Source organism: Cetorhinus maximus, chromosome 7, assembly GCF_964194155.1.
Source record: "Cetorhinus maximus chromosome 7, sCetMax3.hap1.1, whole genome shotgun sequence".
Classification (NCBI taxonomy): domain Eukaryota; kingdom Metazoa; phylum Chordata; class Chondrichthyes; order Lamniformes; family Cetorhinidae; genus Cetorhinus; species Cetorhinus maximus.
The window spans coordinates 26,057,713-26,083,177 of NC_135885.1; the positions used below are offsets into that span (position 1 = coordinate 26,057,713).

Sequence of the window (25,465 nt, forward strand, 5' to 3'; positions counted from 1 at the left end):
TGCTTTTACCCCGAACCCTTGCACATTGTTTCTACTCAAATAATCATCCATGCTCCCTTGAATGCTTCAATTGAACATGCCTCCACCACATAGATAAAGCCTCCACCACACTTCCAGGCAGTGCATTCCAGCCGCGAAGCACTCGCTGTGTGAAAAATTTTTCTCTCACATGACATTTGCTTCTTTTGCAAATCACTTTAAATCTGTGCCCTCTCATTTTCAATCCCTTGATGAGCGGGAACAGTTTCTCCCTATCTACTTTATCCAGCCCCCCTCATGATTTTGAACACCTCTATCAAATCTCCTCTTAGCCTTCTCCTCTCCAAGGATAAGGTGGGTGAAAAATTGGAGATAACAATAATACCACTGCTTGATTTGCTTTTTATGAGGATGCACAGTAAGGAATTCAGTGCTTCTTAAATTAAGCCAATAACATATCGTGATGGGGAAAGTGGCAGTATGGATGCAAAATTGATTCAATGACAGGAAGCAAAGGATGGTGATGGGTGAATGTTTTTCAGACTGGGAGCTGGTGTGTAGGAGAGTTCCCCAAGGTTCAGTTTTGGATCCAATACCTATAAATGACCTAGACTTGGGTGTATGTTGTAGCATTATAAAGTCTGTGGAAGACACAAAACTTGATAACATGTTAGTGATGAGGACAATTGTAGACTTCAAGGTGGGTAAATGGGCAAAAGCATGGCAAATGGGGTTCAATGTGGAGAGGGCGAAGTGGTGCACTTTGGGAGGACTAATATGGAAGACAGTATAATTTAAATGGCAAGATTTTGTAAAGTATGGATGAGCAGGGAGGCCCTGTTTTTGATATACACAAATCCTTAAAAGTGGCAGTGCTAAGTTGATAAGGTAATTAAAAATTATATGGGTTACTGGGTTAATAATTAGATGAATAGGACACAAAAGCAAAAAAGATGTTAGAACATTAAACATCACTGGTTAGGTTTCAGTTGGAGTATTGTGGACAATTCTGGGCACCATACTTCAGGAAAGACGTAAAGGCATTAGAAAGGGCTCAAAGAAGGTTTATCAGGGATGAGGGACTTCAGGAAATGAGGAGAGTTAGACAAGTTAGGAACTGTTCTCTGTGGAACAGAGAAGGGTAAGAGGTGACCTAACATGAATTTTCAAGATGACCAAAGGTTTTAATAGAGTAGATTGAGAAAAACTATTCCCTCTGGCAAGTCAGTCAGTCAGTCAATAGCCAGAGCTCAAATGTAAAATCATTGGCAAAAAAATTAGCAGCATGACAGGGGTATAATTTTTTAATTAGAGTGTTGTGGGGATCTGGAACATTCTTTCTGAAATGGTGGTAGAAGCTGATTCCATAAATAATTTTAAAGAGGGGGTTATATAGATACACGAGGATGAAGACTTACAGGGTTACGGACAAAAAGCAGGGGTGTGGGACTAAGTATGACTATTCTTTCAAAGAGTCAGCACAGGCACAATGGGCAGGCACTGTTTGTTTTCTTAGAGTCATAGAAACTAAGGGGAAAATTGCTAACATCAAGTTATTCATTGAATATCGGTAATGAAGGATTACACAGTAACACAACATAAGGGGAATAAAAATTGCAAAATAAAGTGATTTCATTCTGTAGTCACAGATATCATCATCATGAGCAACTCTGACCTTTTACCCAAAGTATTAACCTTTTCAAACTTGTTTGTAAAACAAGTTAATTTTAGCTGCTTTCCAATTCCTTCATTTAAAAAAACTATTCCACTGCCTGCCTTCAAGTCTTCCAGGGGTCAAATATCAATTTCATTAAAATAATTTTACTGGCTTCATAAAATGAATTTTGGTCATTTGTGTTAAAAACTTACTGGCTTCTCTTCCCAAAGTTTGATGACCAAGGGCAGGATTTCCCTGCAGGCTTCTGAATCCCACCATCCGGCTGAAATGTGGATCAGAAGCCTGTACTGTGTTGGTAACAGTCACTCATTAGGATTTCCCTCTGGGTGGCCAATTAATGGTTAGAGGGCAGGCTTCCCATCTAATTAGGACAGTGGGCAGGCTGTCAAATTTGGATGACCAATCAGAGGCCTTCTATCTTGAAACAAGCAGCAAGCTGCATTGGAAGGTAAGTAAGTATGAGGATGCTTCAAAATGGGGGTGCCCTCTCTCCAGCCTTTTAACATTTAAATTACAAAATAGTTTTTGCAGCCAGGTCATTACTATGGGGGATAGAGTCCCTCTATAGGGCGGCCTGTGGCTGCTAATGCACCCAGGGAGGGTCTCTGGGCTTGACTGAAGCATGGCAATCCCATGCCCTTCCTCCCCCCACCCCTGTCTGGCGCCGGGAAACTGTGAGAAGCAATTAAACTGACTCATAGTGCCTGCGTGGACCTGGAGGCTGACAGGAAAATCCCAGCTGGCCTCCTTTATTTGCCCTTAATGAACCATGTTGGTTACCTGCTGTAGATGACAAGTGTGTACATTATAAGAAGAACAAACTTATCAATAATTTAAAGTTCAAAGTCAGCATCAGGGTTTCATGATTCACAGTTTGATTCTTAGCCAATACATCAGAAACTCCACTACTGAAATTTTCTCAGATAGTCTTCTGAAATACATAATGCCCCTCTGCTTGGGGAATAAGACAGAACTGTAAAATACAATCTTTTTGTTTAACATTTTGAAAATAGTGAGGAGGAAGGGCTTGTTTCTATCAGCTTATCTTTCTGCTATTATAAATAAATACTTGTGAATAAACCAGCCACATACCATGTCATTGTCGCTAGGCTGGAACTGGAATGACTGAGGTTTTTGGAATACTGGATTTTCTTGGAGAAAAAGCTGTAGATTGTAATCTCGCAATCCCTAAAAAAAAGGTCACAAAGTAGCTTGATAAATAGATCAAGAGAACTTAGCCATCGATGCCATGCCACCTTTCAAGAAACACGTATGAGCAGCACCTTCTGTACTTCAATACAGGTGCAATTACATTATATGATTCAATATACCTATATTAGAACTACTTGTCACTAAAGGCATGTTACACAAATGTATGGTGTACATAATTTACTGCAGCCAAAACTTCCATATATACGCATGTTCTGTGTTTGGCAGCATATTTATAGCTTTACTTTCCCCCCAAAAAATTAACCCGACACACATTAATCAAGATTCACAACAACAAATTATATTTATATGGCACCGAAAATGTCCCAAAGTGCTTCACAGGCGCATTATAAAACAAAACATGACTCCAAGCCACCTGAGGAGATATTAGGTCACCCGATCAAAAGCTTGGTCAAAGAGAAAGGTTTTAAGGAATGTCTCAAAGGAGGAAAATGAGGTAGGGAGGTGGAGAGGCATAGAGAGGGTATTTCAGAGTTTGGGGTCTAGGCAGTTGAAGGCACAGCCACCAATGATGGAGCGTTTGAAACTGGGAGCGATTGAAACTGGGGGACTCAAGAGGCCAAAGTTAGATGAGGGCAGGTATTCCAGAGGGTTGCGGGGCTGGGGGAGATTATAAATATAGAGAGGACTGAGGCCTTGGAGGGATCTGAAAACAAGGACAATTGGGTGCCAATGTAAGTCAGACAGCACAGGGTAATATGTGAATGGGAGTTGGTATGGGTTAAGAGACATGAGAGGTGTAGAATAAGTGGGAAGCCTCGGCCGCCGGTGAAATACCACTACTCTTATTTTATCGTTTTTTCACTTACCTGGTGAGGCGGAGGGGGGGTGGGAGCCCCGAGGGGCTCTCGGGGTGCAGGAAGGTGGGATTAGAAAGGGCACTTGGGTATCCTCAGGCTGGCATGAACAAGATGGGCCGAATGGCCTCCTTCTGTGCTGTTACTTTTCTATGGTTCTATGGTTCTAAGACATGGGCAGCAGAGTTTTGGACGACCTCAGGTTTACAGAGGGTAGAACTTGAGACACCTTTGCCAGGAGTTCATTGGAATAGTCAAGTCAAGAGGTAACAAAGGCATAAATGAGCGTTCCGGCAGCAGATGAGCTGAGACAGGAGCAAAGTCAGTGATATTAGAGAAGTAGAACTTGTCAGTCTTAGTGATGGCATGAATGTGTGTTTGGGAGCATATCTTGGGGTCAAATGTGACACCAAGATTGTGAACAGTCTCAGACAGTTGCCAGGGAGGGTGATGGAATCAATAGCTAGGGAACAGAGTTTCCAGCAGAGACTGAAATTGATGGTTTCAGTCTTCCCAATATTTAATTGGAGGAAATTTCTGCTCATCCAGCACTGGATGCCAGAAAAGCAGTCTGATAATTTGGTAACAGTGGAGGAGTGGTGATGAGGTAGAGTTGGCTTATGTAAAAACTAACACTGTGCTTTTGGATGATGTTAGCAAGGGTCAGTATGTACATGAGAAATAGGAGGATGCCAAGGACAGATTCTTGGGGAACACCAGAGATAATGGGAGGAACAGAGTTAATGTTTCGAGTCCTTATGACCCTACTTTAGAACTCTGAAGAAGGGTCATATGGATTCGAAATGTTAACTCTGTTTCTCTCTCCACAGATCCTGCTAGACTTGCTGAGCTTTTCCAGCATTTTCTGTTTTTGTTTCAGATTTCCAGCATTCGCAGTATTTTGCTTTTACCAGAGGTAATGGTGTTGGAGGGGAACAGAAGCTATTGCAATGATACTCCAGTTACAATTAAATAGGTAAGAATGGATCCAGGTGACAGCAGCTGGATGACAATGGAGAGGAGGGTTGGAGGAGGATGGTGTGGTCAATTCTGTCAAAGGCTGCAGACAGGTGAAGAAGACCGAGGAGAGATGGTTTACCTTTGTCACAGTCACATAGTTACTTGTGACTTTGATAGAAGCTGCTTGGTACTTTGGCAGAGGCAGAAACCTGATTATTGGCTAACATGGGAACCAAGAGGGGAAACTGGGTGGTCAGCAGTTTAGTGAGAATAGGGTTGAGGGTGCAGGAGGTGGGCCTCGTGGACAAGATGCTTGGACAACGGATGAAGGGAGGCAGGAGAGAAACTAGAGTTCTGGACTAGGGCTGCAGGGGACTTTAGATGAGGTTTGGCCCAGTGGGCTAGTGGAAGGGAGGGACATGGCAGAGGCTGCTGATTGAATTATCAGATCATAGTGACAAAGAAGTCCATGAGATCCATTCACTTATTGCTGGAAGTGAGTGGGGGAGGACACAGGGGAGAGGGATTTAAGAAGGTGGTTTGCAGTACAGAAAAGAAGCTGGAGGTTATCTTTGCATCTTAGGGTGATCCTGGAATAACCAGCAGTTTTAGCAGACAAGAGTAGGACCTGATGGTGCTTTACGTGGTCCAGCCAGATCTGGCAGTGGATGGCTGAACCAGATGTCCATCATATCCCTTCAAGTTTAGTGATGTATGAAGAAATGTTCATGAAATAAAGAATTAAAACAGTTAGGTCACACACTCAGGCATAGTAAATTTGGATAAATAGCTTTCAGACCATTATTGGTCAGAGCAGGCAAGTCTGAGTTGAAGAATTTAAGAAATTAAGAGCTGGATTTTTCGGATGGCAGGGGTTTCCTGCCCCAGCACCGGAAGAGTTGGTGGGGAATACAGTCCCGATGATCACAGATGCCACATAGCCATTTAACACTTTGAGGAGCATTAATTGGCTGGAGACGGAACTTCTCATTGGCTGGCAGCTCTGTTATCCCAGCAACACAAGTGGCAAGTGGTCAGGGCTTGGGAGTACATGCAGTCCCCAGATTCTGCGTCCCGGAGTACAGGACCAGGTAAGTGCAGGGGGTCTCACAGCAGAGAGAGGAGGGAAGGGCTGGGGGCTATGGGGAGAAGAGGGTGGGGGTCTTCAGGGAGAGACCAGGAGAGAAGGGAGCACTCACTGAGGGCAGACCTGGGCAGGGGTGGGGGCGGCGGGGGGGGGGGGGGGGGGGGGGGGGGGGGGGGGGGGGGGCGCGTGCAGGGATGTGGAAAGGGGCCTTTGAGGGAATTGCCCCTCCAATTCCTGCCCAGGGCTCAAGCTGACCTGTTGGCCTTCCCACCACCCCCTCTGAACTCCTCCTGCCAACCTCAAAGTTGAGGCTGGGTGGGAAGTGGCTCTGAAGTCGCCAATAATTGGCTACTAAGGGCCTTCAATTGGGTGAGGGCAGATTGGCAGTCCTAGGCCCTGCCTGCTCCGTGTAAAATTGCAGATGGGTCAGGAGTGAGGATGAGGGCAGCATGGACCTTGCAAGCCCGTCAGCAGAGGAACCGTAAATTTCTGCTTCAAGTGTTAGAAAAATAACAGCCTGTGAAATGGTTATATTGCAGCATAATTATAATTAATTAAGCATAATTATTGCAGGTTGAGGGGAGATGAAGGCGTAGTGGTAATGTCACTGGACTGGTGACCCAGATGCCCAGGCTAATGCCCAGGGGACATGGATTCAAATCCCACCACAGCAGCTGGTGGAATTTGAATTCAATTAATAAAACCTGGAATTGAAAGCTACCTCAGTAATGGTGACTATTGTCGATTGTCATAAAAACCTATCTGGTTCACTGGTCCTTTAGAGAAGGATATCTGCCATCCTCACCCCAGCCTGGCCTACATGTGACTCCAGACCCATAACAATGTGGTTGATTCTTAACTGCCCTCTGTAATGGCCTAAAAAGCCACTCAGTTCAAGGGGAATTAGGGATGGGGGGCAAAAAATGTTGGCCTTGCCAATGAAGCCCACATCCCATTAAAGAATAAAGAAAAAAAAATCAAAGGATGAAAATGACAACAGCTGAACATTGAGGCTTTTGCCTTCAAATTGTTATTGAAGCCATCTGTTAAGTCACATTCTGTGATGAATAGAAAGACAGCAATGATTTGGAGAAAATAAATTCTTAAAACACAAGATCACCTAGTGTCACAAATTAATTAAACGATCGAGATGTCTGGAATTTGCACTTACTATGAAAAACAAAAATAATTGACTCTATCACTATGAATTATATACATATAGTTACCACACAAATTAAGCACTGTGCTTCCCAATATCTCTCACATCCTTTTATAAGTAATCTGTATTAAAATCAACCAGAAGACTTCTGCACTTATTTCTTGATTAAACAAGATGCTTTAATTTTGTCCTTATTTGTTCTCTTCACTCTCTCACACCACACATTACTATTAAGTTGAGATGTTGTACGGAGAGAAAGGACTGTACGCAAGTTCAACTTCCACCATGGGCAAGTTACTGAAGCAATTTCAATTTAATTTGCAGGCAGCAGCAGAAAAAAGATTCTACTAAAGCTGCCAGATTGTCATAGAACTCCAATTGGTTCGTTAATATCCTTCAGGGAAGGGAACCTGTCATCTTACCCGATCTAGCCAAAAACTGATTCCAATCTTCCACTACGTGTATGACTCAATGTCTTCTGAGTTAGTCTAGAAAACCAATCGGTTGTAAAACTGATCGCTATTTTGATTAGGATTGGCAATAAATGCAGTCTTGTCGACATTGCTCAAAACCTGGAATCTGAAAAAAGGCTGCTTAGTTATCTGTTCTCATGCCTATGCTGCTCCAATCAACCACTAGGAAGTATATAACTTCCCAGAATGACCCTCCTCCCCTTTTCCTTATGTGTAATTTCAAAGTTAATTTTCTGAATTCCCTGGATGGGATAACAATCATCCATTCTCCTTCATTGATTCCAAGACACAAATGTTATGTCCTTACAACACAGGAGACAACCACACCCGCCTGTCTTTCTCAAGGACTAAAGACTTTGAAATGTCCTTATAAGTGCTCCTTTGTTTGCGTTTCCTTTCCAATACTGCTATTGACAGAAACTTTGGTACAAAATGAAAGCAATCTTAATCCAGTTTTACGTTCACAGGAAATACAACAGCTTAATTTTTACAAAATACAATTTCTGGCAGGTTTAGATAATCTAATACATGTAGTTCAAGGATTTCATCGTTGAGGAAGTTCCTGAATCCCAGCATTGTTTGGTACAGCGTATCAAGCAATTAATGAGGCACATTTCCAATGAACACTATAAACCCATCCTTGCAATGCCAGAGACTCACCTTGCTGGAAGTTTCTACTAGCAGCTGGAATGTATTCTGTACAGATTGACAGGTCTCAAGTTCCGTTCTGTTGAACACCATCAAGTATTCTTTAAGGTGGCCATAGAAATTTCCATCAAGAGCCTGTAACAGTATAAAAAGAGTATATAAAATATTATTCCAAAGACACAAAAGTTATTATAGGGGGAAAAACCTATAAAGAAACTTTGATGAACCATTTAGTTCCACATAGATTTAAAAACTGCTTCAAATTTTTGAGCTGTATTTTGTCCCTGATTTAAAACACCATATCAATTCATTTCAGTGAAAGAAAGAAAGGAGAAAAGACTTGCATTTATATAACACTTTTCACGATCACTAGATGTCTCAAAAGATTTTGCAGCCATTGTGGTACTTTTGAAGTGTAGTCATTGTTGTAATGTAGGAAACGTGGCAGCCAATTTACATATTGCAATCTCTCTGAAACAGCAATCCCAGAATTACCAGACCACATTATCTGTCTTCTTATGATGCTGCTTGAAGAATAAATAACTCCCCTTCTCTTTGAAATAGTGCCACGAGATCTTTTACATCACACAAGCAGGCAAATGGGGCCTCGGTTTAACATCTCATCTGAAGGATAGCACCTCTGTCTGTGCAGTATTCATCTCAGTACTGCACTGGATTGTCAGCCTCGATTTCTGTGCTCAAGTCCTGGAGTGGGGCTTTTGAACAGAGCCTGTGACTCAGTGATGGGAGTGCTACCAACTGAGCCACGGCTGCCAAAGTGGACGAGGGGAAGATAGAAGAAACCAATTACTGGTTTGATATAAGTTGCTAAGTAGTGGTGGCTATGTTTCAAAACTATTATTTGTTTATTCAAGACTAGCACTTTTTAGATAAATGTTTTGAAATCCAGATTTAACCAATATGCACAAGTTCAGACTGCTGTGAGGTATACTCCCACTTGGTTGCTATGTCTCCTTTTGACAGTATGGGCATAATTATCCAACTTTACACCAAAATACCTAGTTTACTAAATTCAGTAGTTTTCCCATTAGCTTAAATCAAATCCCAAAATACTGAAGACTAACTAAGAATAATAAAGGTAGATTACAAATAAGAGAGAGAGGGGTTCAAAGAATTCTTTAGATAATGAAAGAGACAAGTAGTTAAAGGGAGAAACATAGAATGTACAGAACTGCAAAAGACTCTGCAGGTCTTCTGGACAACACTAATCCACCTGGATGATGCCAAGGGCAATTCCCCTCACTTTACTGAACATCCCATTCCTGACATTCACCATTGTTCTTTATCAAGTAATCAGCTCTAACTATTTGTCTATCTTCCCTCTTTAAAGTTTGTCTTTTGACAAGTGCAACACACCTGATCTGCAATGACTCACAAGTACTGCTGGCTTGAAAAATTCACTGAAAATACTAAGCTGTGAGGAAAATACCGAGTAGCATTTAAATAAAGAGATCTAGGCCAATTTTTATGGTCCCAGCTGATATTAATACTGGACAAGTCAGATCCCAGAGTGAAATCTGGCTTGGTAGATCCTAACTTCGTCTTTTTTAGAAACCGTGGAGGTCAGTTACTGAACACACTCACCAGAATCTGCCAGTATACTGTTAACGCAAAGAATAAAACACTTACTAAATAAGAAAATGAACTATATTACACTAGACAAAAAAATTTGGAAAGATTTCAATATAGATACCAGAAAATTATTTAAACTCACACTATTTCTTTTATCCCAGCAACCCTTACAGACACAAAACCCCAGTGAAGAATTACCATTGTCTCAATGCCAAGGTTTCTTGCTTGTGTTAGCTCAGTTTCAAACAGTTTTCATCTGACGGATTGCTGAGCATTCACTAGCTGCTTTTCTTCAGCTGGTATCTCTCCCTGAGACACCCAAAAGCTGCAATCTAAATTCACTATTACTTCAACTTAAGGGCAAACACGAGTTCCCTAAACTCAGTTTTGTAGGATTTCTTATGAGAGAGATTAGGCTTTCTGCCTGTACTCTCTGGGATGCACACACTAAGCGACTGGCCTTCTGTGTTTCCCTGTGAAATGGGTCTCTGGACCCTTGTCGCTAGGCAACAGCACAGTTTTTCTACTTTATTTTTTTCCAACTTCACTAAACTACTAACCCCTTGGTAACCCATCTCTTCGCTTCAAGAGCTGTAAAACCTCATTAAAAATGCACGTTATACAAACAGGGCCCCAGGTTTCCCGGCACCTAGCTCACAAAAATGTCTAAATGTAACTAAGACAAAGTTTCACCTTTCTTAACACCCAAAATACAAAATATAAATTAAACTTAAAGCTATACATTGTTCCTAACACAATAACATGTAGGCACTACAAATGGTACAAGGATTTTCATGTCTAGAAGGGTAGGATTATAAGTGCCTTGAATGGCAAACAAAGTATGTGGGAGTGGGATGGGAGACTAAGAGTCTAATAACGGGGCTGGAAGGCTCAGGTGGAGAACCCATCACCTTCCCGAATCCCCCAAATTGAGTCAGGATGGGAAGGGTCGAAAGCGGCCTTCCTGCATGGAGGCTAATAGAGGCCCTTAAGTGGCCACTTTAGGTCCTCCTCCCGCCACTGCTGATATTCAACCAGCAGTGGGAAGGGACTACTCCATGTGGGCAAGCCACAAGGAAAACACTGGTGGGCATGCCTGTGGCCTGATAGTGGGGTCCCATCTTCTTGGCAACTTTGTGCTCGATTCCTTGGTGATCCTACTCAGCTGTTATATTTTCTGATGTTTCTCAAGAAGTGTTTTGATTTTGTTGCTGTTCGCATAAAATCATCATCCAGTGGGTCAGCAAAATTATAACAAAGGCATAGGTACTTTTCACTAGGATAAAAGCAAAATATTGTGGATGCTGGAAATCTGAAACCAAAACAGAAAATGCTGGAAAGACTCAGCAGGTCTAGCAGCATCTGTGGAGAGAGAAACAGTTAACGTTTTGAGTCCGTATGACCCTGTTCAGGGCTGAAGAGAGGTGGAAATGTGATTAAATTTATACTGTTTAAAGGGGATGGGGTAGGGCAGGTGGAGCTGGATAGAAGGCCAGCAATAGGTGAGGACAAAGGAGGGATTGACAAAGATGTCATGAATTAAAGGACAAAGGGAGTGTTAACCATTGTTAACTAGTGTTAACCATTAACATTCCCTTTGTCCTTTAGTTCATGACATTATTGTCAATCCCTCTTTTGTCCCCACCTTCTATCCAGCTGCACCTGCCCCACCACTCCCCAAACAGTATAAATTTCATCATATTTCCACTTCTCTTCAGCTCTGAAGAGTTATACTGACTCGAAAGGTTTGCTCTGTTTCTTGCTCTACAGATGCTGCTAGAGCTGCTGAGTTTTTCCAGCGTTTTCTGTTTTTGTTGTAGTTATTTTTCAATTATGCAGATACAACAGAAAAGATAATGGCGGCTTACATCATTGCCAATATTAATCTGATTAGAGTGATGAATTTAGCTTTTAGCTATTCGCGATTTGACTCAACAGTATTTGAAAACAGATCATGACTCGATGAGCTTCCCTTTCCTGGTTTTGTGGTCTAACAACTGACATTTCCTGCTTTTGTTTTGTCTCATGATAATCCCGGACTCACCATTAACCCAAATTAGATTAATGCTAAACTCTTCCAGACAGTACAAAGCAATAGGAACACTTGAAATACGGAAATGCTTTTGTGTGAAGTCAGTTGGGACAGTTGTTTTAAAAACACATATTGGTAGTGCTGCTTTGCTCCATTTCAAATAGAGTGGACAGTGAAATCCAAACTGCATTTATACGCCATAAACATTAAGTGGTTCAGTTAACATATTCCAAAGGCTGCTGGCATTGTAGAAACCAAACAGTTTGTGTTGAAGTAAAATTAAAGCAAAATACTGCAGATGCTGAAAACACTCAATAGACCTGACGAGTCACATACGACTCGAAACATTAACTCTGTTTCTCTCTCCACAGATGCTGCTAGGCTTGCTGAGTATTTCCAGCATTAATGTATTTATTTCAGTTTGTGTGGCAGGGTGGGTTTCAGAGTCTCTAAGCAACAGACTAAACAACTGCGCATGCACTTTCTGGAATTTCCTGGGGAAGTTCCACTTGGACTAACAATCAGATAAACACAGTCCTGGTCTGGAAAATAGCTGGAGAGCAAGCAGCCTGAAGCTTTGGAGCAGTGTTTATATTTGATGACAGTAAACACCAGCAAAAACAAATTCTTTACCGAGGATCCTACCATCTCTGGAGCCATTAAAACATGTAGTTTTCTTTATAGCACTATCACGAAGTTGGAGTTTCACTGGGCAGTAGCACAGTCAAGTAAATGCATACAATCATAAATCCCATAGCTTCTGACTAACATCTGCTAAACAAAAGCTGCATTCTTTCCTACAAATTAAGACATTAATGGTAATCTGTTTCACACAGATTCAAGGTGGCAGCCCACCACCACCTTCTCAATGGCAATTATAAATAGGCAATAAATGTTGGCCTTGCCTGTGATGCTCACATCCCATGAATGAAGAAGAAACATACAGTTGCTGTTTCAACAGGCATTAGCTGACTTTCCTTCCCAAAAATAACAATTAGTTCTGTTTGAAAAAACTAATTTAACCTCCCTAGCTAATACTTAGGCACTTTAGCAACCTAACCACAATTGTGTTGAGACCAGCTAATTCAACAGGGATGAAGTTTGAACTATCTCATGGCTTAGTAGTAGAGCAGATAGGCACTGAGCCACGAAGTAAGCACTTAAAATTGTAATCATATGTCAACAATATGAAGGCAGTTCTTCTTAAAAACAGTAAAGTTGGAGTTCTAGTGTATTAATCTTCTACACATTTTTCTCACCACAAATTCAGTTGAGACATTTCTGTTATCTTTCAATATTGCCACACAAAAAAAACTTTCCAGTGTGAACTACTCACTTTACTGCTTCATTCTGCCCTGATGTTTCCAATGGAAACAGTTAAGGTACTTACAACATTCTGCAACAGAACTAAAGGATTGGCAAGATCATAGAGAATGCCAACAAGTATTCGGCCACAGAGGAAAAAAGCCATCAAGATATCCAATTTGAACAAAAGCTAATTTTATAATTATTTGTACTTTTTGTTCCCTGATTTTAGTAGTTGAAACTTGAGCAGCCCACCAGTCTATCAAAAAATTTCAAGGGCAGTTAGATTCACCTGATTTTGTAAGTTTCAATATTGTATCGTTTCTGCTGACTGAATAACATGCTTAGTTATGATAAAACATGACAGAGAAGACACCAGCACTTATAGTATGAAACACACTTCTCTGGCTCTTCAAGTGCTCCTTACACTATCCAGGAAGGCAGAGAGAAGACAGGTGGTGCTTTTCCCATGTAAAATGGAAGACAAATTTGAAATGAAACCGCTTAATTGACATTCTAACACTTCTTGGTGTAAATGACTCAGGTGCAGTAATGCTATGTATCATCTATTTTACCACTGCCACCATTTGTTATAAAATAAATCTAGAAATTGTAATGTACCGACATCCTTAAAGCTCTTACAAAGAAATGGCATCTCTGATTCAATAATACTATGGGTAATATTACTGATTTCAAATCTTGTGGCAAGTATATTTTTGAGAGAGAGCTGTTTTGTTGTCCTGAGTACATTTTGGGTATATGGCAATTACACATCAATGGCTGAGATTCATGCCTATGCATCCATAGTCACGAAAACATGCAGAAATCTAAATGCAGCGAGAGAAAGAAACAGCTTTCAACTATGTGGCATCTTTCACAATCTCAGGATGTCCCAAAGTGCTTTGCAGCCTTTGAAATACTTATGAAGTTTAGCTCCTGCAATAGCTTAGGGAAATGCAGCAGCCAAATTGTGCACATGAGGTCCGACAAACCAATGAAATAAACAACCAGATAACAAAAGCAAAATACTACTGATGCTGAAAATCTGAAATAAAAACAGAAAATGCTGAAACACTCAGGTCAGGCAGCATATGAGGAAAGGGAAACAGTTCATGTTTCAGGTCTGTGATCTTTCATGGGTTCTGATAAAAGCATTTCCAGCATTTTCTGTTTTTATTATTAAATGACCAGATAACCTGGATTAGTATGTTGGTTGAAGGATAATTTTTGGCCAGAACATTGGGTAATCTGCCTACCTGCTCTCCTTGAGCTGAGGTTATGTGCTCAAGTCTCTGGGGCAGGATTTGAACTCTCAAACTTCTGACTCAAAGGCGACTTCTACCAACTGAGATAAGAGATGCCCATCTTCACAAGTCTTTCTCATAGTGAACAAATGGAGATCTCAAGTTAACTTGCGCATATTTCTTAAATCTGGACAGTCCCTGTACAGGTGATGTCACTTTGCATCACCACCTGTGACATAGATACAAGCAAGTACACTCTGTGGAAACATTGCAAGGTTTATTATTTTTACCAATTTTAAGGGAATTATTTTGTGAAACAAGGAATCATTATAGCTAGTCTGAAAACGTGAACAAAAGATGAGTAGCAGTCTAATGTTAGACAACGGGACTATCAGGGAACAAGTAGTAACTAATCATTCAGAGATCCTTAAGAGCAGCCATCTGCACCGTACACCAGCTGTGTTATTTGCATTATCCGAACAGATTGCAGTTCACTTCCAGATGCTGGCATAATATGGCAGATTGCAATAGGGGAAGATGAATTGGATGGAGGGCATATTATCCAATGAGCTAGACAGGTGCTGATAACTGATGGGATGATGAATTGTTTGCTAGAGGCTCCTCAGAGTGTCAACATCAATGTAGCAGACATCCCAACAATGGAAGAGTTAGACATTATCACGACTGAGTCTGCCCCAACAGCATTATCTATGTTCAAAATGACTCCTTGGAGCATCTGCTCCTGGAGGAATTGAGTCGTTATTGAAACATTAGGAAATGAGTGAAACTGAAATGGCCCATGTCATTGAGTCATCAACAGTAGCAGCATCACCTATTCAGTATGCTCAGTTTGAGAGCCTGGATGAAGTGTAGCAGTTGCTGATATAAAAGCAAAATACTGCAGATGCTGAAAATCTGAAATAAAAATGAGAACAAAAAATGCTGGAACCACTCAGCAGATCAGGCAACATCTGTGGAGAGAAACAAGAGTCAATGTTTCGGGTTAAGATGACCTTTCAGCAGAACCCAAACTGAAACATTGACTCTGCTTCCCTCCACAGATGCTGCCTGACCTGAATATTTCCAGAATTTTGTTTATATTGCAGCAGTCACTGCTTGGGTTTATAAATTAGAATCGAGAGAAATATTAAAAGAAAGGAGAAAGAAAAGCACAAGAAACTATACATTTATACATCCATAACTATGTAGGCTCATAATTTGTTCCTATGTTTTCTTTTCGTTATGATCTCAATGGAGACTCATAACTTTAATTCCAGTGACCATTTGAAAAGATCACACAAGATTTCAAGTTTTAAAATTTTGCTATAAAAAACAAACTAAAATCAACACCGATTAGTTCTGCTGAAGGGTCATGAAGACTCGAAACGTCAACTCTTTTCTTCTCCGCCGATGCTGCCAGACCTGCTGAGTTTTTCCAGGTAATTCTGTTTTTGTTTCCGATTAACTATCTTTGAAGGCAACTTAGACTTTAAATCACAGAAAAGGTTCCCCATATGACTTTCAACCAGACCGACAATCCCATAACATGAGCATACTTTACTCCTGTCCCTTAAGTTCTCCAGAACTAGTCCAAAGCTATTCTCTGCTCCCCATTGCCTGCTTCCCTTTTCCATTCTCAGCAGGACTGAGAAACCCTGGACTGCTTTTCACAGAGGGTTATCATGGAGATTCTTCCCTCCAGCCAAAGCTAGGAAAATCTTTCAGCTTCGTTTAAATCCTCATGAACTTGGTCCCTTCAATCTGAGCATGAGCTCCCACCCGCAATCTGCATGGTGAACAACAGAGACAGAGGGGGGATTTTATGGAGCCTACAAGCACTATAAATGTGGGATGCGGGAGGATTTAATTAGATGGGATGTGAACTTCTGATTTTGGGATGGCAGGTTGAGATGCAGAAGTAAAGTCAGCAGCGTATTGAGCATTACCTCGGCTTGTGGCGGATTTATATTTATAACACATTTGTATGCCATGAATACTCATTAGTTTGAAACAATTTTAAATAAAGTTCTACCTTCAAGATGAAGTCAGAGAATCTTGTTGCTCCTGGTTCACGATTGTTTGAAGGTGGTATGCACCTTTTGGCCTTATGCAGTTGTGTATAAGGTCAGTGGTTTTCCTTGTTTAACTTTACGACACGAGGGAGGGGAGCAGGAGAATGGACTCTTGCACGGAGCCTCGGGACTAGCAAGGGTGAGTCTGTGGTGAGGGTGGTTGTGGAGTGGAGTTGGGGGCATGGAGGAGAGAAGTGAGAAGGGCCTGGCGTCCTGGATGCGGTGGGGACAGTCATTCAAAGTAAAAAAATGAGGAGCCTAAAGAGCGGTGCCAGTACCATCTCTATCCCAGGTGCTGGCTGGCAGAACCCTTACAGAGCTTTGAGTTCACATACAACATTTTAATCACCTCCACTGAGATTGCTTTCATACAATGTCCTTTACAATGCATAGAAGGGAGGGCTAGCTGAGCTTACAAGTTCAGCCATGTCCAACAGAGTGGCGAGTACAACACTGGACACTAATTTGAAAATTCAATAAAGAGTGAACACAAAAACACAACATTGTTTCTTCCACAATAAAGGGAATGTCCCTAATTCCCCACTATCCATCAATGCGTGCCAGTACATTTGGTGAGAGTGAGGTGAGAATGATTGCCCTTGACATCAAGGCAGTATTTCACTGTGTGTGGCATCAAGGAGCTCTAGCAAGATTGGAGTCAATGGGAATCAGGGGGAAAATTCCCACTGGTTGGAATCATACCCAGCACTAAGGAAGATGGTTGTGGGTTCTTGGAGGTCAATCATCTCAGTTCCAGGACATCACTGCAGAAATTCGTCAGAGTAGTGTCTTAGGCCCAACCATCTTCAGTGGCTTCATCAACGATCTTCCTTCCATAAGGTCAGAAATGGGGATATTCGCTGATGATTGCACAATGCTTAGCACCATTCGCGACTCCTCTGGTACTGAAGCAGTCTGTGCCCAAATGCAGCAAGACCTGACAATATCCAAGCTGACAAGTGGCAAGTAACATTCGCGCCACACAAATGCCAGGCAATGACAATTTCCAACAAGAAAGAATCTAACCATCACCCCTCAACATTCAATGGCATTACCATCACTGAATCCCCCACTATCACTGGGGCATTGACCAGGAACTGAACTGGGCTAGCCTTATAAATACTGTGGCTACAAGAGCAGGTCAGAGGCTAGGAGTCTTGTGGCAAGTAATCACCTCCTGACTCCCCAAAGCCTGTCCACCATCCACTAGGTACAAGTCAGGAGTGTGATGGAATACTCTCCACTTGCCTGGGTGAGTGCAGCTCCAAAAACACTCATGAAGCTTGACACCATTTTGGACAAAGTGGCCCGCTTGATTGTCATCTCATCCGCAAACATTCACTCCCTCCACCACCGACGCACAGTGGCAGCAGTGTACACCATCAACAAGATGCACTACAGGAACTCACCAAGCCTCCTTAGACAGCATCTTCCAAACCCACAACCACTACCATCACTGAAGTTCCCCTCCAAGCCACTCACCTTCCTGACTTGGAAATATATCACAGTTCTTTTGTTGTGGCTGGGTCAAAATTCTGGAACTCCCTCCCCAATAGCATTGTGGAGGTACCTACACCACAAGATCTGTAGCAGTTCAAGGAGGCAGCTCACCACTACCTTCTCAAGGGCAATTAGGGATAGGCAATAAATGCTGGCTTAGCCAGCGATGCCCACATCTCATGAATGAATAAAAACACCTTAGCTCTCTGACCAAGCTAGTCTCGACAAATAACGATGATGCACACGTAAGTGATAGCAATGTAATGCGAAATACTTACAAGTGAAATTTAATTTTGAAAATACCTGTGCCACCTTCGTGCTTTCAAGTTTTATTTTAATGGCAATGGAATTGGGCAGTAAAGTTGTGACTATAATGCCTCCTTGTTTGCCTAGGGGGACTCTGTAATATGCCACCTGTAGATGCAGCATTGTAGGCTGATGGCAAGCTTCAATAATGAAAAGCTTCCCAACTGGTAAATTGAGTGTGTTTTGCATGCATGCAGCCAACACTTAGAAACTTAATTATGATTGTGTGGGTAAAGGCAGAAAGAAAGTGGAAGTAGCGCTGTTGTGAAACCATGCTTGATAGCAACCTGTCTGCAAAACCACACCAGGAACAATTGCCTTGAAAGAGATGAATGGAGGCCATCTCCTATCCCATTAGCAAAACATCTAGACAATCATCTTGGTACTCAAATGGGTGGAGACAAACCATTTGGCATAATCAATTGGACAATGGGACTCTGGCTGAGAAAGGAATTCCCAGCCATGATCTAATCAAGGTAACTGGAATACGCTTGCTGTGACCATATTTGGGTCACTGGGCAGTTGGCAAGAGATCATGTGATAAGTCAACCCTTCATGTTTAAGCACCTGTTTTCTCTGTAGAACTGAATAAGCAGCTGAGACACTGAAGGAACAAGACCCTGAGTGGGTTCCTTCCCTTTCTCCCTCTCCTTCCAACTTGTAAATTGAACCCTGTCTGCTAATTTTGACTATCCAGGTGCTGCAGACAGAGATATCTTAAAAAGAACTCAACCCAATGCTGCTGTCTCCAGAACAGATAAATCATCTGTCTATATCATTAAACCGCTTCGACGCCGAAAACATCAAGACCAAGTGAAAGCAGCAGGACCACTGATTCAGCCTGAAGCCAGCCAAGTCATCAACCTTCAGAGAGCTGCATACCCCTTTAATTTTTCTGGACTCTTAATTTACTTAATCTATCTTCCCCACTCTGTAATCTATTTGTGTGTTTGTGGGTGTGTGAAAGAGAGAAGAGAGAGGGAGTGTGAAAGAGAGAAGAGAGAGGGAGTGTGAAAGAGAAAGTAAATTGGAACATTTATATTATTTTTCTCAGACCGGATTAACAATAAAAACACAAAACTACCCTCTTTTCTTTTTATAAATTTAAGAAAACCTGTCGGGTCATGTCTCTTATGGTCATAGCATGTAAACAATTAAACACATAGAGCTGGCAAGTATATCCGTTTTTAAAAAAATACTTGTTGTGGTCTGATGAAAGGGAAAACAGGGGAGCCATTTAACCCTCTCCTCACATGATCATAACAGGCACACAGCTCCAATTATGACGTTGGGAATGATACACCGTTGACAAAATCCAGCCCAGCATTTTCTCTGCTTCAGGTGCAGGACTGACTGCCTCCATTTCTCTTGTGTGCTCTCCCTCTCTCAGATTCTTGGATACTGACTTGGGTCTGTGAGGTTCAGTGACATCTTAGGAAACCCTGTAACCCAATATTACAATAGCTTGCTATGGACTTCGCAAAACCTACTTCCATGGCAGCATGAATCACATAGGCCTTGCTTATATCCAGATAGAAATGCTAATTAGCTATCCTCTAGCCCTCAACTACATTCTATGTTGAAATTAAATAGACATTTTAAAGCCTAAATGTTTATAAAACCTGACATTCCTAACACCTCTCTGTGAGACTTGGAGCCTAACTGTCGATTCACAATTAGCACAGGTGCTCTAGCCATTGTCTACAGGAGTGAACATCTTGCACCTTCTCAGCAAGTCTCTTGACTTGGGCCTCTCTTGTCCCCAAAACAAACAAGTACCCAGGCTTGCTTTCAGACAGAATTCAGAAAAAGTCACATGACCTTCATTCCACCAAGTTACTTTAAGTTAAAAAGACAGTATCAAAACATAGCAATCGTATAAGCTTCATATTTGTAACAATTTCAGGTGTATTTCCATTTATCCCAGGTTTAGAAGTCCGATGATGAGCTTTAACTATGTTTGATCTACATTTTATCTAGTTGCATGTACATTACCTTGGTAACCATTCCAGCTCCATTCATTACCAGATTATTTCCATTCGTAAACAAGGATATTTTCCCTAAATATATGGGGTGGGGGTTAAATCATGCCTTTGCAAGCTATAGCTTAAAGGCTCTGCCAATTACTTAACAATAATCTATATATTTTCAGAAGGCCTATATTCCTCTGACCTACACAAAGTCGATACAAATTCTTCCCTGAACGTTTTTTTCATTTCCTTAGCAAGTAATGGTGAAGAGAAGCAATTTTCCTATATAAAAATGAAAAGGAGACACATGGTGCCCAACACAAAGTGAAAGAGAAGTTTTCCTATGCACACAAATATACAAGCATCTTGAAAGAGACAGTTTCTGCTCTACTATCTAGAGAGATTGTGGAAGAATTTAATTTAGTCCTTAGAACATTAAAAAACATGAAATACTATTTGGCCTGTCCAAGCCCATTTGTTTCAAACAGCATACTATTCTATATCCATGGAGCACTGTAGTAATAACAGAATTTGAAAATCTAAAAGCTGCTGTAAAATGGTAGTACAGAAAAAAAATAAATTGGACACAGGCCTGGGTGCCTTGTGCCACAGCACAGAAGCTCCTCACTAACAATGACAGGCAGATAGGTTCCTTCCATTGTAAAAAGGTTGACATACCTTCTTAGTATTTTAAAATGTTAATACATTTTCACAGACCTTTCCTATTACAAACATTTACATAGAAAGCATGGTAAAAAAGAGTCAAAAGAAAGCTTAAGCTCCATTCCATGCAAATCGTTTAATTTATAGATAAATAAGAGACATTTCTCACGTCTACACTGATATAACTCATGCCTTTAAACATTTTAAGAGATGTGGATCACTATTTGCCCCAGCCATTTTTCTAATACAACAAGACTGATGACCGCTCCTCAGAAGAGTGTCCCTAGTCCTGTAATCATCCTCATTGTTGGAATCAAAAGAGGACAAGGTGGAAAAATGCAACATTTTAATCAATAGGCATTCAAGTCTCCAATTAGTTTGCTTGACCACCTAGTCATAGCTCCTAGCACTTGATCATTTACCAATATCCTACTGTGGCCAATGGAACAATGATGTGGAAACTGTGATAGTGACCAAGTTTTCCTAATAGTTGGGGTGCAATAACTTCAGCTTGAATAATGAAGCTGACAAATAATTGACACAGTTAACTCCGAACGTCATCCAAGGAGCTATTTGTAGTTCTCTCTTCTTCCTCAACTATATGCAGCCCCTTGGTGACATCATCTGAAGGCATAGGGTCAGGTGCCACATGTAGGCAAATGACACCCACGTTTCAACACCTCTGTTAACAATATGCTATCAGACTTCTTGTCCATCATACAAGCTTTGGATGAGCCATGATTTTCTCCACTTAAACAGTGGAAAGAACAAAGTTATTGTCTTCATCATTCTCTGACAACCTTTTTACCCTCACTGTGATTCAATTCCCCTTCTCAGCTACCATCTTAGGTTAATCCAGACTGTTGCAACACTGGTGTCCTATTTAAGTCTGGGCTAAATTTCCAACACTACACCTGGAATGAGTGGGTTGTCTTATGAGGAAAGGTTAGACAGGCTGGGTTGGTTTCCATTGGAGTTTAGAAGAGTGAGGGGTGACTTGATTGAAGCATGTAAGATCCTGAACGGTATTGACAAGGTGGACATGGAAAGGATGGTTCCTCTTATGGGTGAGTCCAGAACTAGGGGGCACTGTTTTAAAATTAGGGATTGCCCTTTTAGGTCAGAAATAAGGAGAAATCTTCTCTGAGTGTTGTGCGGCTTTGGCACTCTGCCTCCGAAGGTAGTGAAGGCTGGTTCGCTGAATATTTTTAAGGCAGAGGTAGGTAGATTCTTGTTAGGCAAGGGAATCAAAAGTTATCGGAGGTAGATGGGAATGTGAAATTCGAAACACAAACAGATCAGCCATGGTCTTCTTGAATGGCGGAGCAAGCTTGAGGGGCCTAATGGCTTACTTTTGCTCCTATTTCATATGTATGTTTGTATCTTCTCCATCAGAGACTGCCTTCTTCCACTCTAACATTTCCCATCTCCACGCTTGCTCAGTTAAGTTGCTGCTGAAACCTTAATCTGCGCATTGTCACCACCAGGTTTGACTATTTCAATGTTCTCTTGGCAGGACTCCCACCGTTCACACTTTATATAAATTTCAGCTCATGCAAATCTCTGCTGTCCGTATCCTATCCTACACCAAGTCCTGTTTGCCCATCATTCCTGTGATCTACCCTGGCTCCTGATGCCTCTCCCTATTTGTAACATTCTCCAGCCTTGCAATTCAGAGAATGCTCTGATCCTTTGAAGCTGGCCTCTTGTGTATCTCCACTTGCTTCACACCACTATTGGAAAGTGTGCCTTGAAAAGTCTATGTGCTGGGCTCTGGGATTGTCTCTTTAAATCTCTACTCTAACACTTTTACCAAGCTTTTGGTCACCCTTCCTAAAATCTCCTCCTTTGGTTTAGTGCCTATTTTGTATGATTATGCTTCTGCGGAATGCCTGGAGATATTTTTAGTAGTGACACGTGCAATATAAATACAAGTTGTTGTGTTTCTGAGACACAATCTGAGAATGACAGCCTCTGAAACAAAATAAGATCTGAAGTAAAACACTTATTACAACATCACTTTGTATGAATATATCTGATCCAGTACAAATACAGCAGAAAGAGATTTGCAGCAAGTTTAGTGAACAAGTATAACATAGAGTGGTATCAATTGTTGTCTAATGTAGTCTCAAAATGAGTAAAAGCGAGACTGTCATTTTAAAAAAAATGCGCATATTTTACACATGATTTGAGCTACTCAAATAAAAAAATATACTGATCCCACATATTACATAGACAGAGTATATTGATGCTGTTGCTACTCAAGGCAACAGAGGGCACTGTTGAACATTGTACTACCGTGGGGAGAGTATGAATTGTTTTGAATGGCTCACATTAATTGGCGAAGCGTCAATTATTCAGCAGCCATAGCCGCTTTCTGCTAATCCCCACTGACCAAAAGCAATTCTTTGCTTTTAGCCACTGGACAACTCTGCAGTTTTGCATCACAAATGATCATTTATCAATAATTCATAACGCAATTACAAGTACTTTGCCCTTTCAAAAGTTTAAAGCTCATATTTTGAGTTTGGATTCCTGAATGTGGGGTCTAAAAATTATCATACATTAATTAGAAATTAGAGTGTAAATGAAAGTTTAGAGGCTTTCTCACCAAAATAAAATTAAAGAAAAATGAATGCATAGTACAAAATACACAGTTGGACAACCATAACCATTCAACAATGTTATGAATGGTATCAGACAAAGTGGTTCACAACTTATTGACTATTTGTCAGTATTATTTTTACATTGAAAGGCAGAGCAATTATAATTGGCTTACCAGCCAGGGTTTTCCACTTGCACTGTTGCCAGCCTTCTATACTTTCCCCACATTTAGTTTAATAAACAGGAAAATCGCAGGCTACCAAATGCAAGTGGAAAACTCCAGTCACAAGGTCAAAATGCTGAAAGTACAAATCTCTACGAACTGAGATTAGACTTTTCACCTAATATATGTTAAATGCCCAGCTAATGGCTGGAAATTAAAAATACATTTTAGTATTTGATTTATTATCGCTACCTCAGTGGTATTCTGTGCAAAACTGATCACACGTGCATACAATACAATGCTATGTCCAGATCACTATTCCTTAACAATGACTTGCTGATTTTTTGTAGCAAAATGTGCAAGTTATTGATTTTATACTTCTATTAAATAAACAGGAGTAAATTCATTTAAGTGGAAATGTATTTGAAAATACAAAGTATTACAAGTAGAAGCACCACAATGAAGAAAATAATGGTAATTAGCAGCTTTTTAAAATTAAGTTCAGTTTTTACTTTGGTGACCCAACATTACATTCTGTGTCAAGGGCAAGCATGAACCTATACCAGCTTAATAAAATACTTCCCAATCACAGTTTCCTTTTGTTGTCAATACATCCAATATGCACATCGGTCACTAGGCAGCCATTAGGAAAAGGGACCCTGACTGAGTCTACCACTGCGCAGGCTGTGCACATAAAAGCTAATTGTCATGCCCACTGCTGCAAAACTATGGGTTGCTTATGAATTGTTTTGAATAGCAGATAATTTAGCTCATTATACATCAGGGATAAAAACTGGGACTTATTACATCTGTGTTGATGAATTCCAGCTCAGGACTGGATTGGAGATTAGAAAAGGGAAGCAGATCTACAAAATAAAACAAATGCAGTGAGAAGAATGAAGATTCCTCAGCTTAGAGAGAAAGAGTTAGAAAAGGAAACCATGGACGTGTCATGCAAAGGGAGGCAACAAATCTAGTGGGTATCATGGAGGATGTAAGGTTAAACAAGTACGATGTAATTTAGCTTGATATGCCATTTTTTCCTGCCAGCTTTCACTCCTCCCTGTATACATTGACTCCTTGTTTAAACAGAAAGTCACCCTTAGACACCCTGTCCAAGGAGCCATTAAGAAAGAGTATTAAAAATGACTGCCAGCAGGCTACTTTACTACAATGGACATCACAACCCTGAGCTTTCCTGTCCACACCCAACATCCACTTTTCAGTCGGAGTCGTTGGCAAACAATCAGAAGTATGGATGCTGGCCAATTTTTCCCTCCCTTGCACAGGAGCTCAAAGGCCAATTGTAGCACTGCTACTGGTGGCAGGGTTGCAGAAATCTGAGACCGAATACAAAACCTTTCTAGTCTGTATTGCTGTTAATCAGTGGATAAACTCACTAAGCCTCTGGGTATCCTTACTTGATGGTGTGGGTGGAGGGGGAAAAGAGGTGGCAAGGAAATTTTGTGCAGAATCTCTTTCAGGTAATTTAATTAAAAGATAAGAGTACTTGACAGGGTTGACTAAGCTTTACTAAATTTGTGGAATGAATGAGCCAGATGGGCTTAAAAAAATTCTCTTTCAAACTATATTTGCATAAATTTCTCACTCAAACTATATATAACACATTACTTGATGTAATGTTACATATTTAGAATTTTCATTCAGTGCAAACACTTTTGTTAGCTTCCTGAATCAGCAAACCGTAATCACTATGCATATAAGCGTGAGTCTAAACAGTGTTGTTTTCATGTTTCAAAACAAATTATTAAGACTTGAATGATTTAGTTATTTGGTAAAATAAACAAAACAAAGCATAAAAAATCTTCCAAGCCTTTGCTCATGGTAAGTCAGAGGGTATGCTATTTCATAATGATAGGACCACATTACCATGCAACAGTGCATCATAATATAATTCATTCCTTGTTGCATTGCTCATGATTCATGAACGAAAACAAATATTTTCCTGTAACCATATGCTTCTTCTCCACACTGCAATTCT

The 25,465-nt window shown here is 40.9% G+C and overlaps 1 protein-coding gene across 2 annotated transcripts in view; it reads right to left on the reverse strand.

The window, feature by feature from the left end:
• Positions 1-25,465, reverse strand: part of fchsd2 (FCH and double SH3 domains 2) — a 266,251-nt gene that overhangs the window by 70,844 nt on the left and 169,942 nt on the right. For both annotated transcript variants that reach the window (XM_078545225.1, XM_078545224.1), the window contains exons 9-10: positions 8,024-8,146; positions 2,750-2,845 (exon numbers count right to left, since the gene is read on the reverse strand). In XM_078545225.1, the coding sequence (XP_078401351.1) occupies positions 2,750-2,845; positions 8,024-8,146 (219 nt within the window). The remainder of the gene's footprint in view (positions 1-2,749; positions 2,846-8,023; positions 8,147-25,465) is intronic.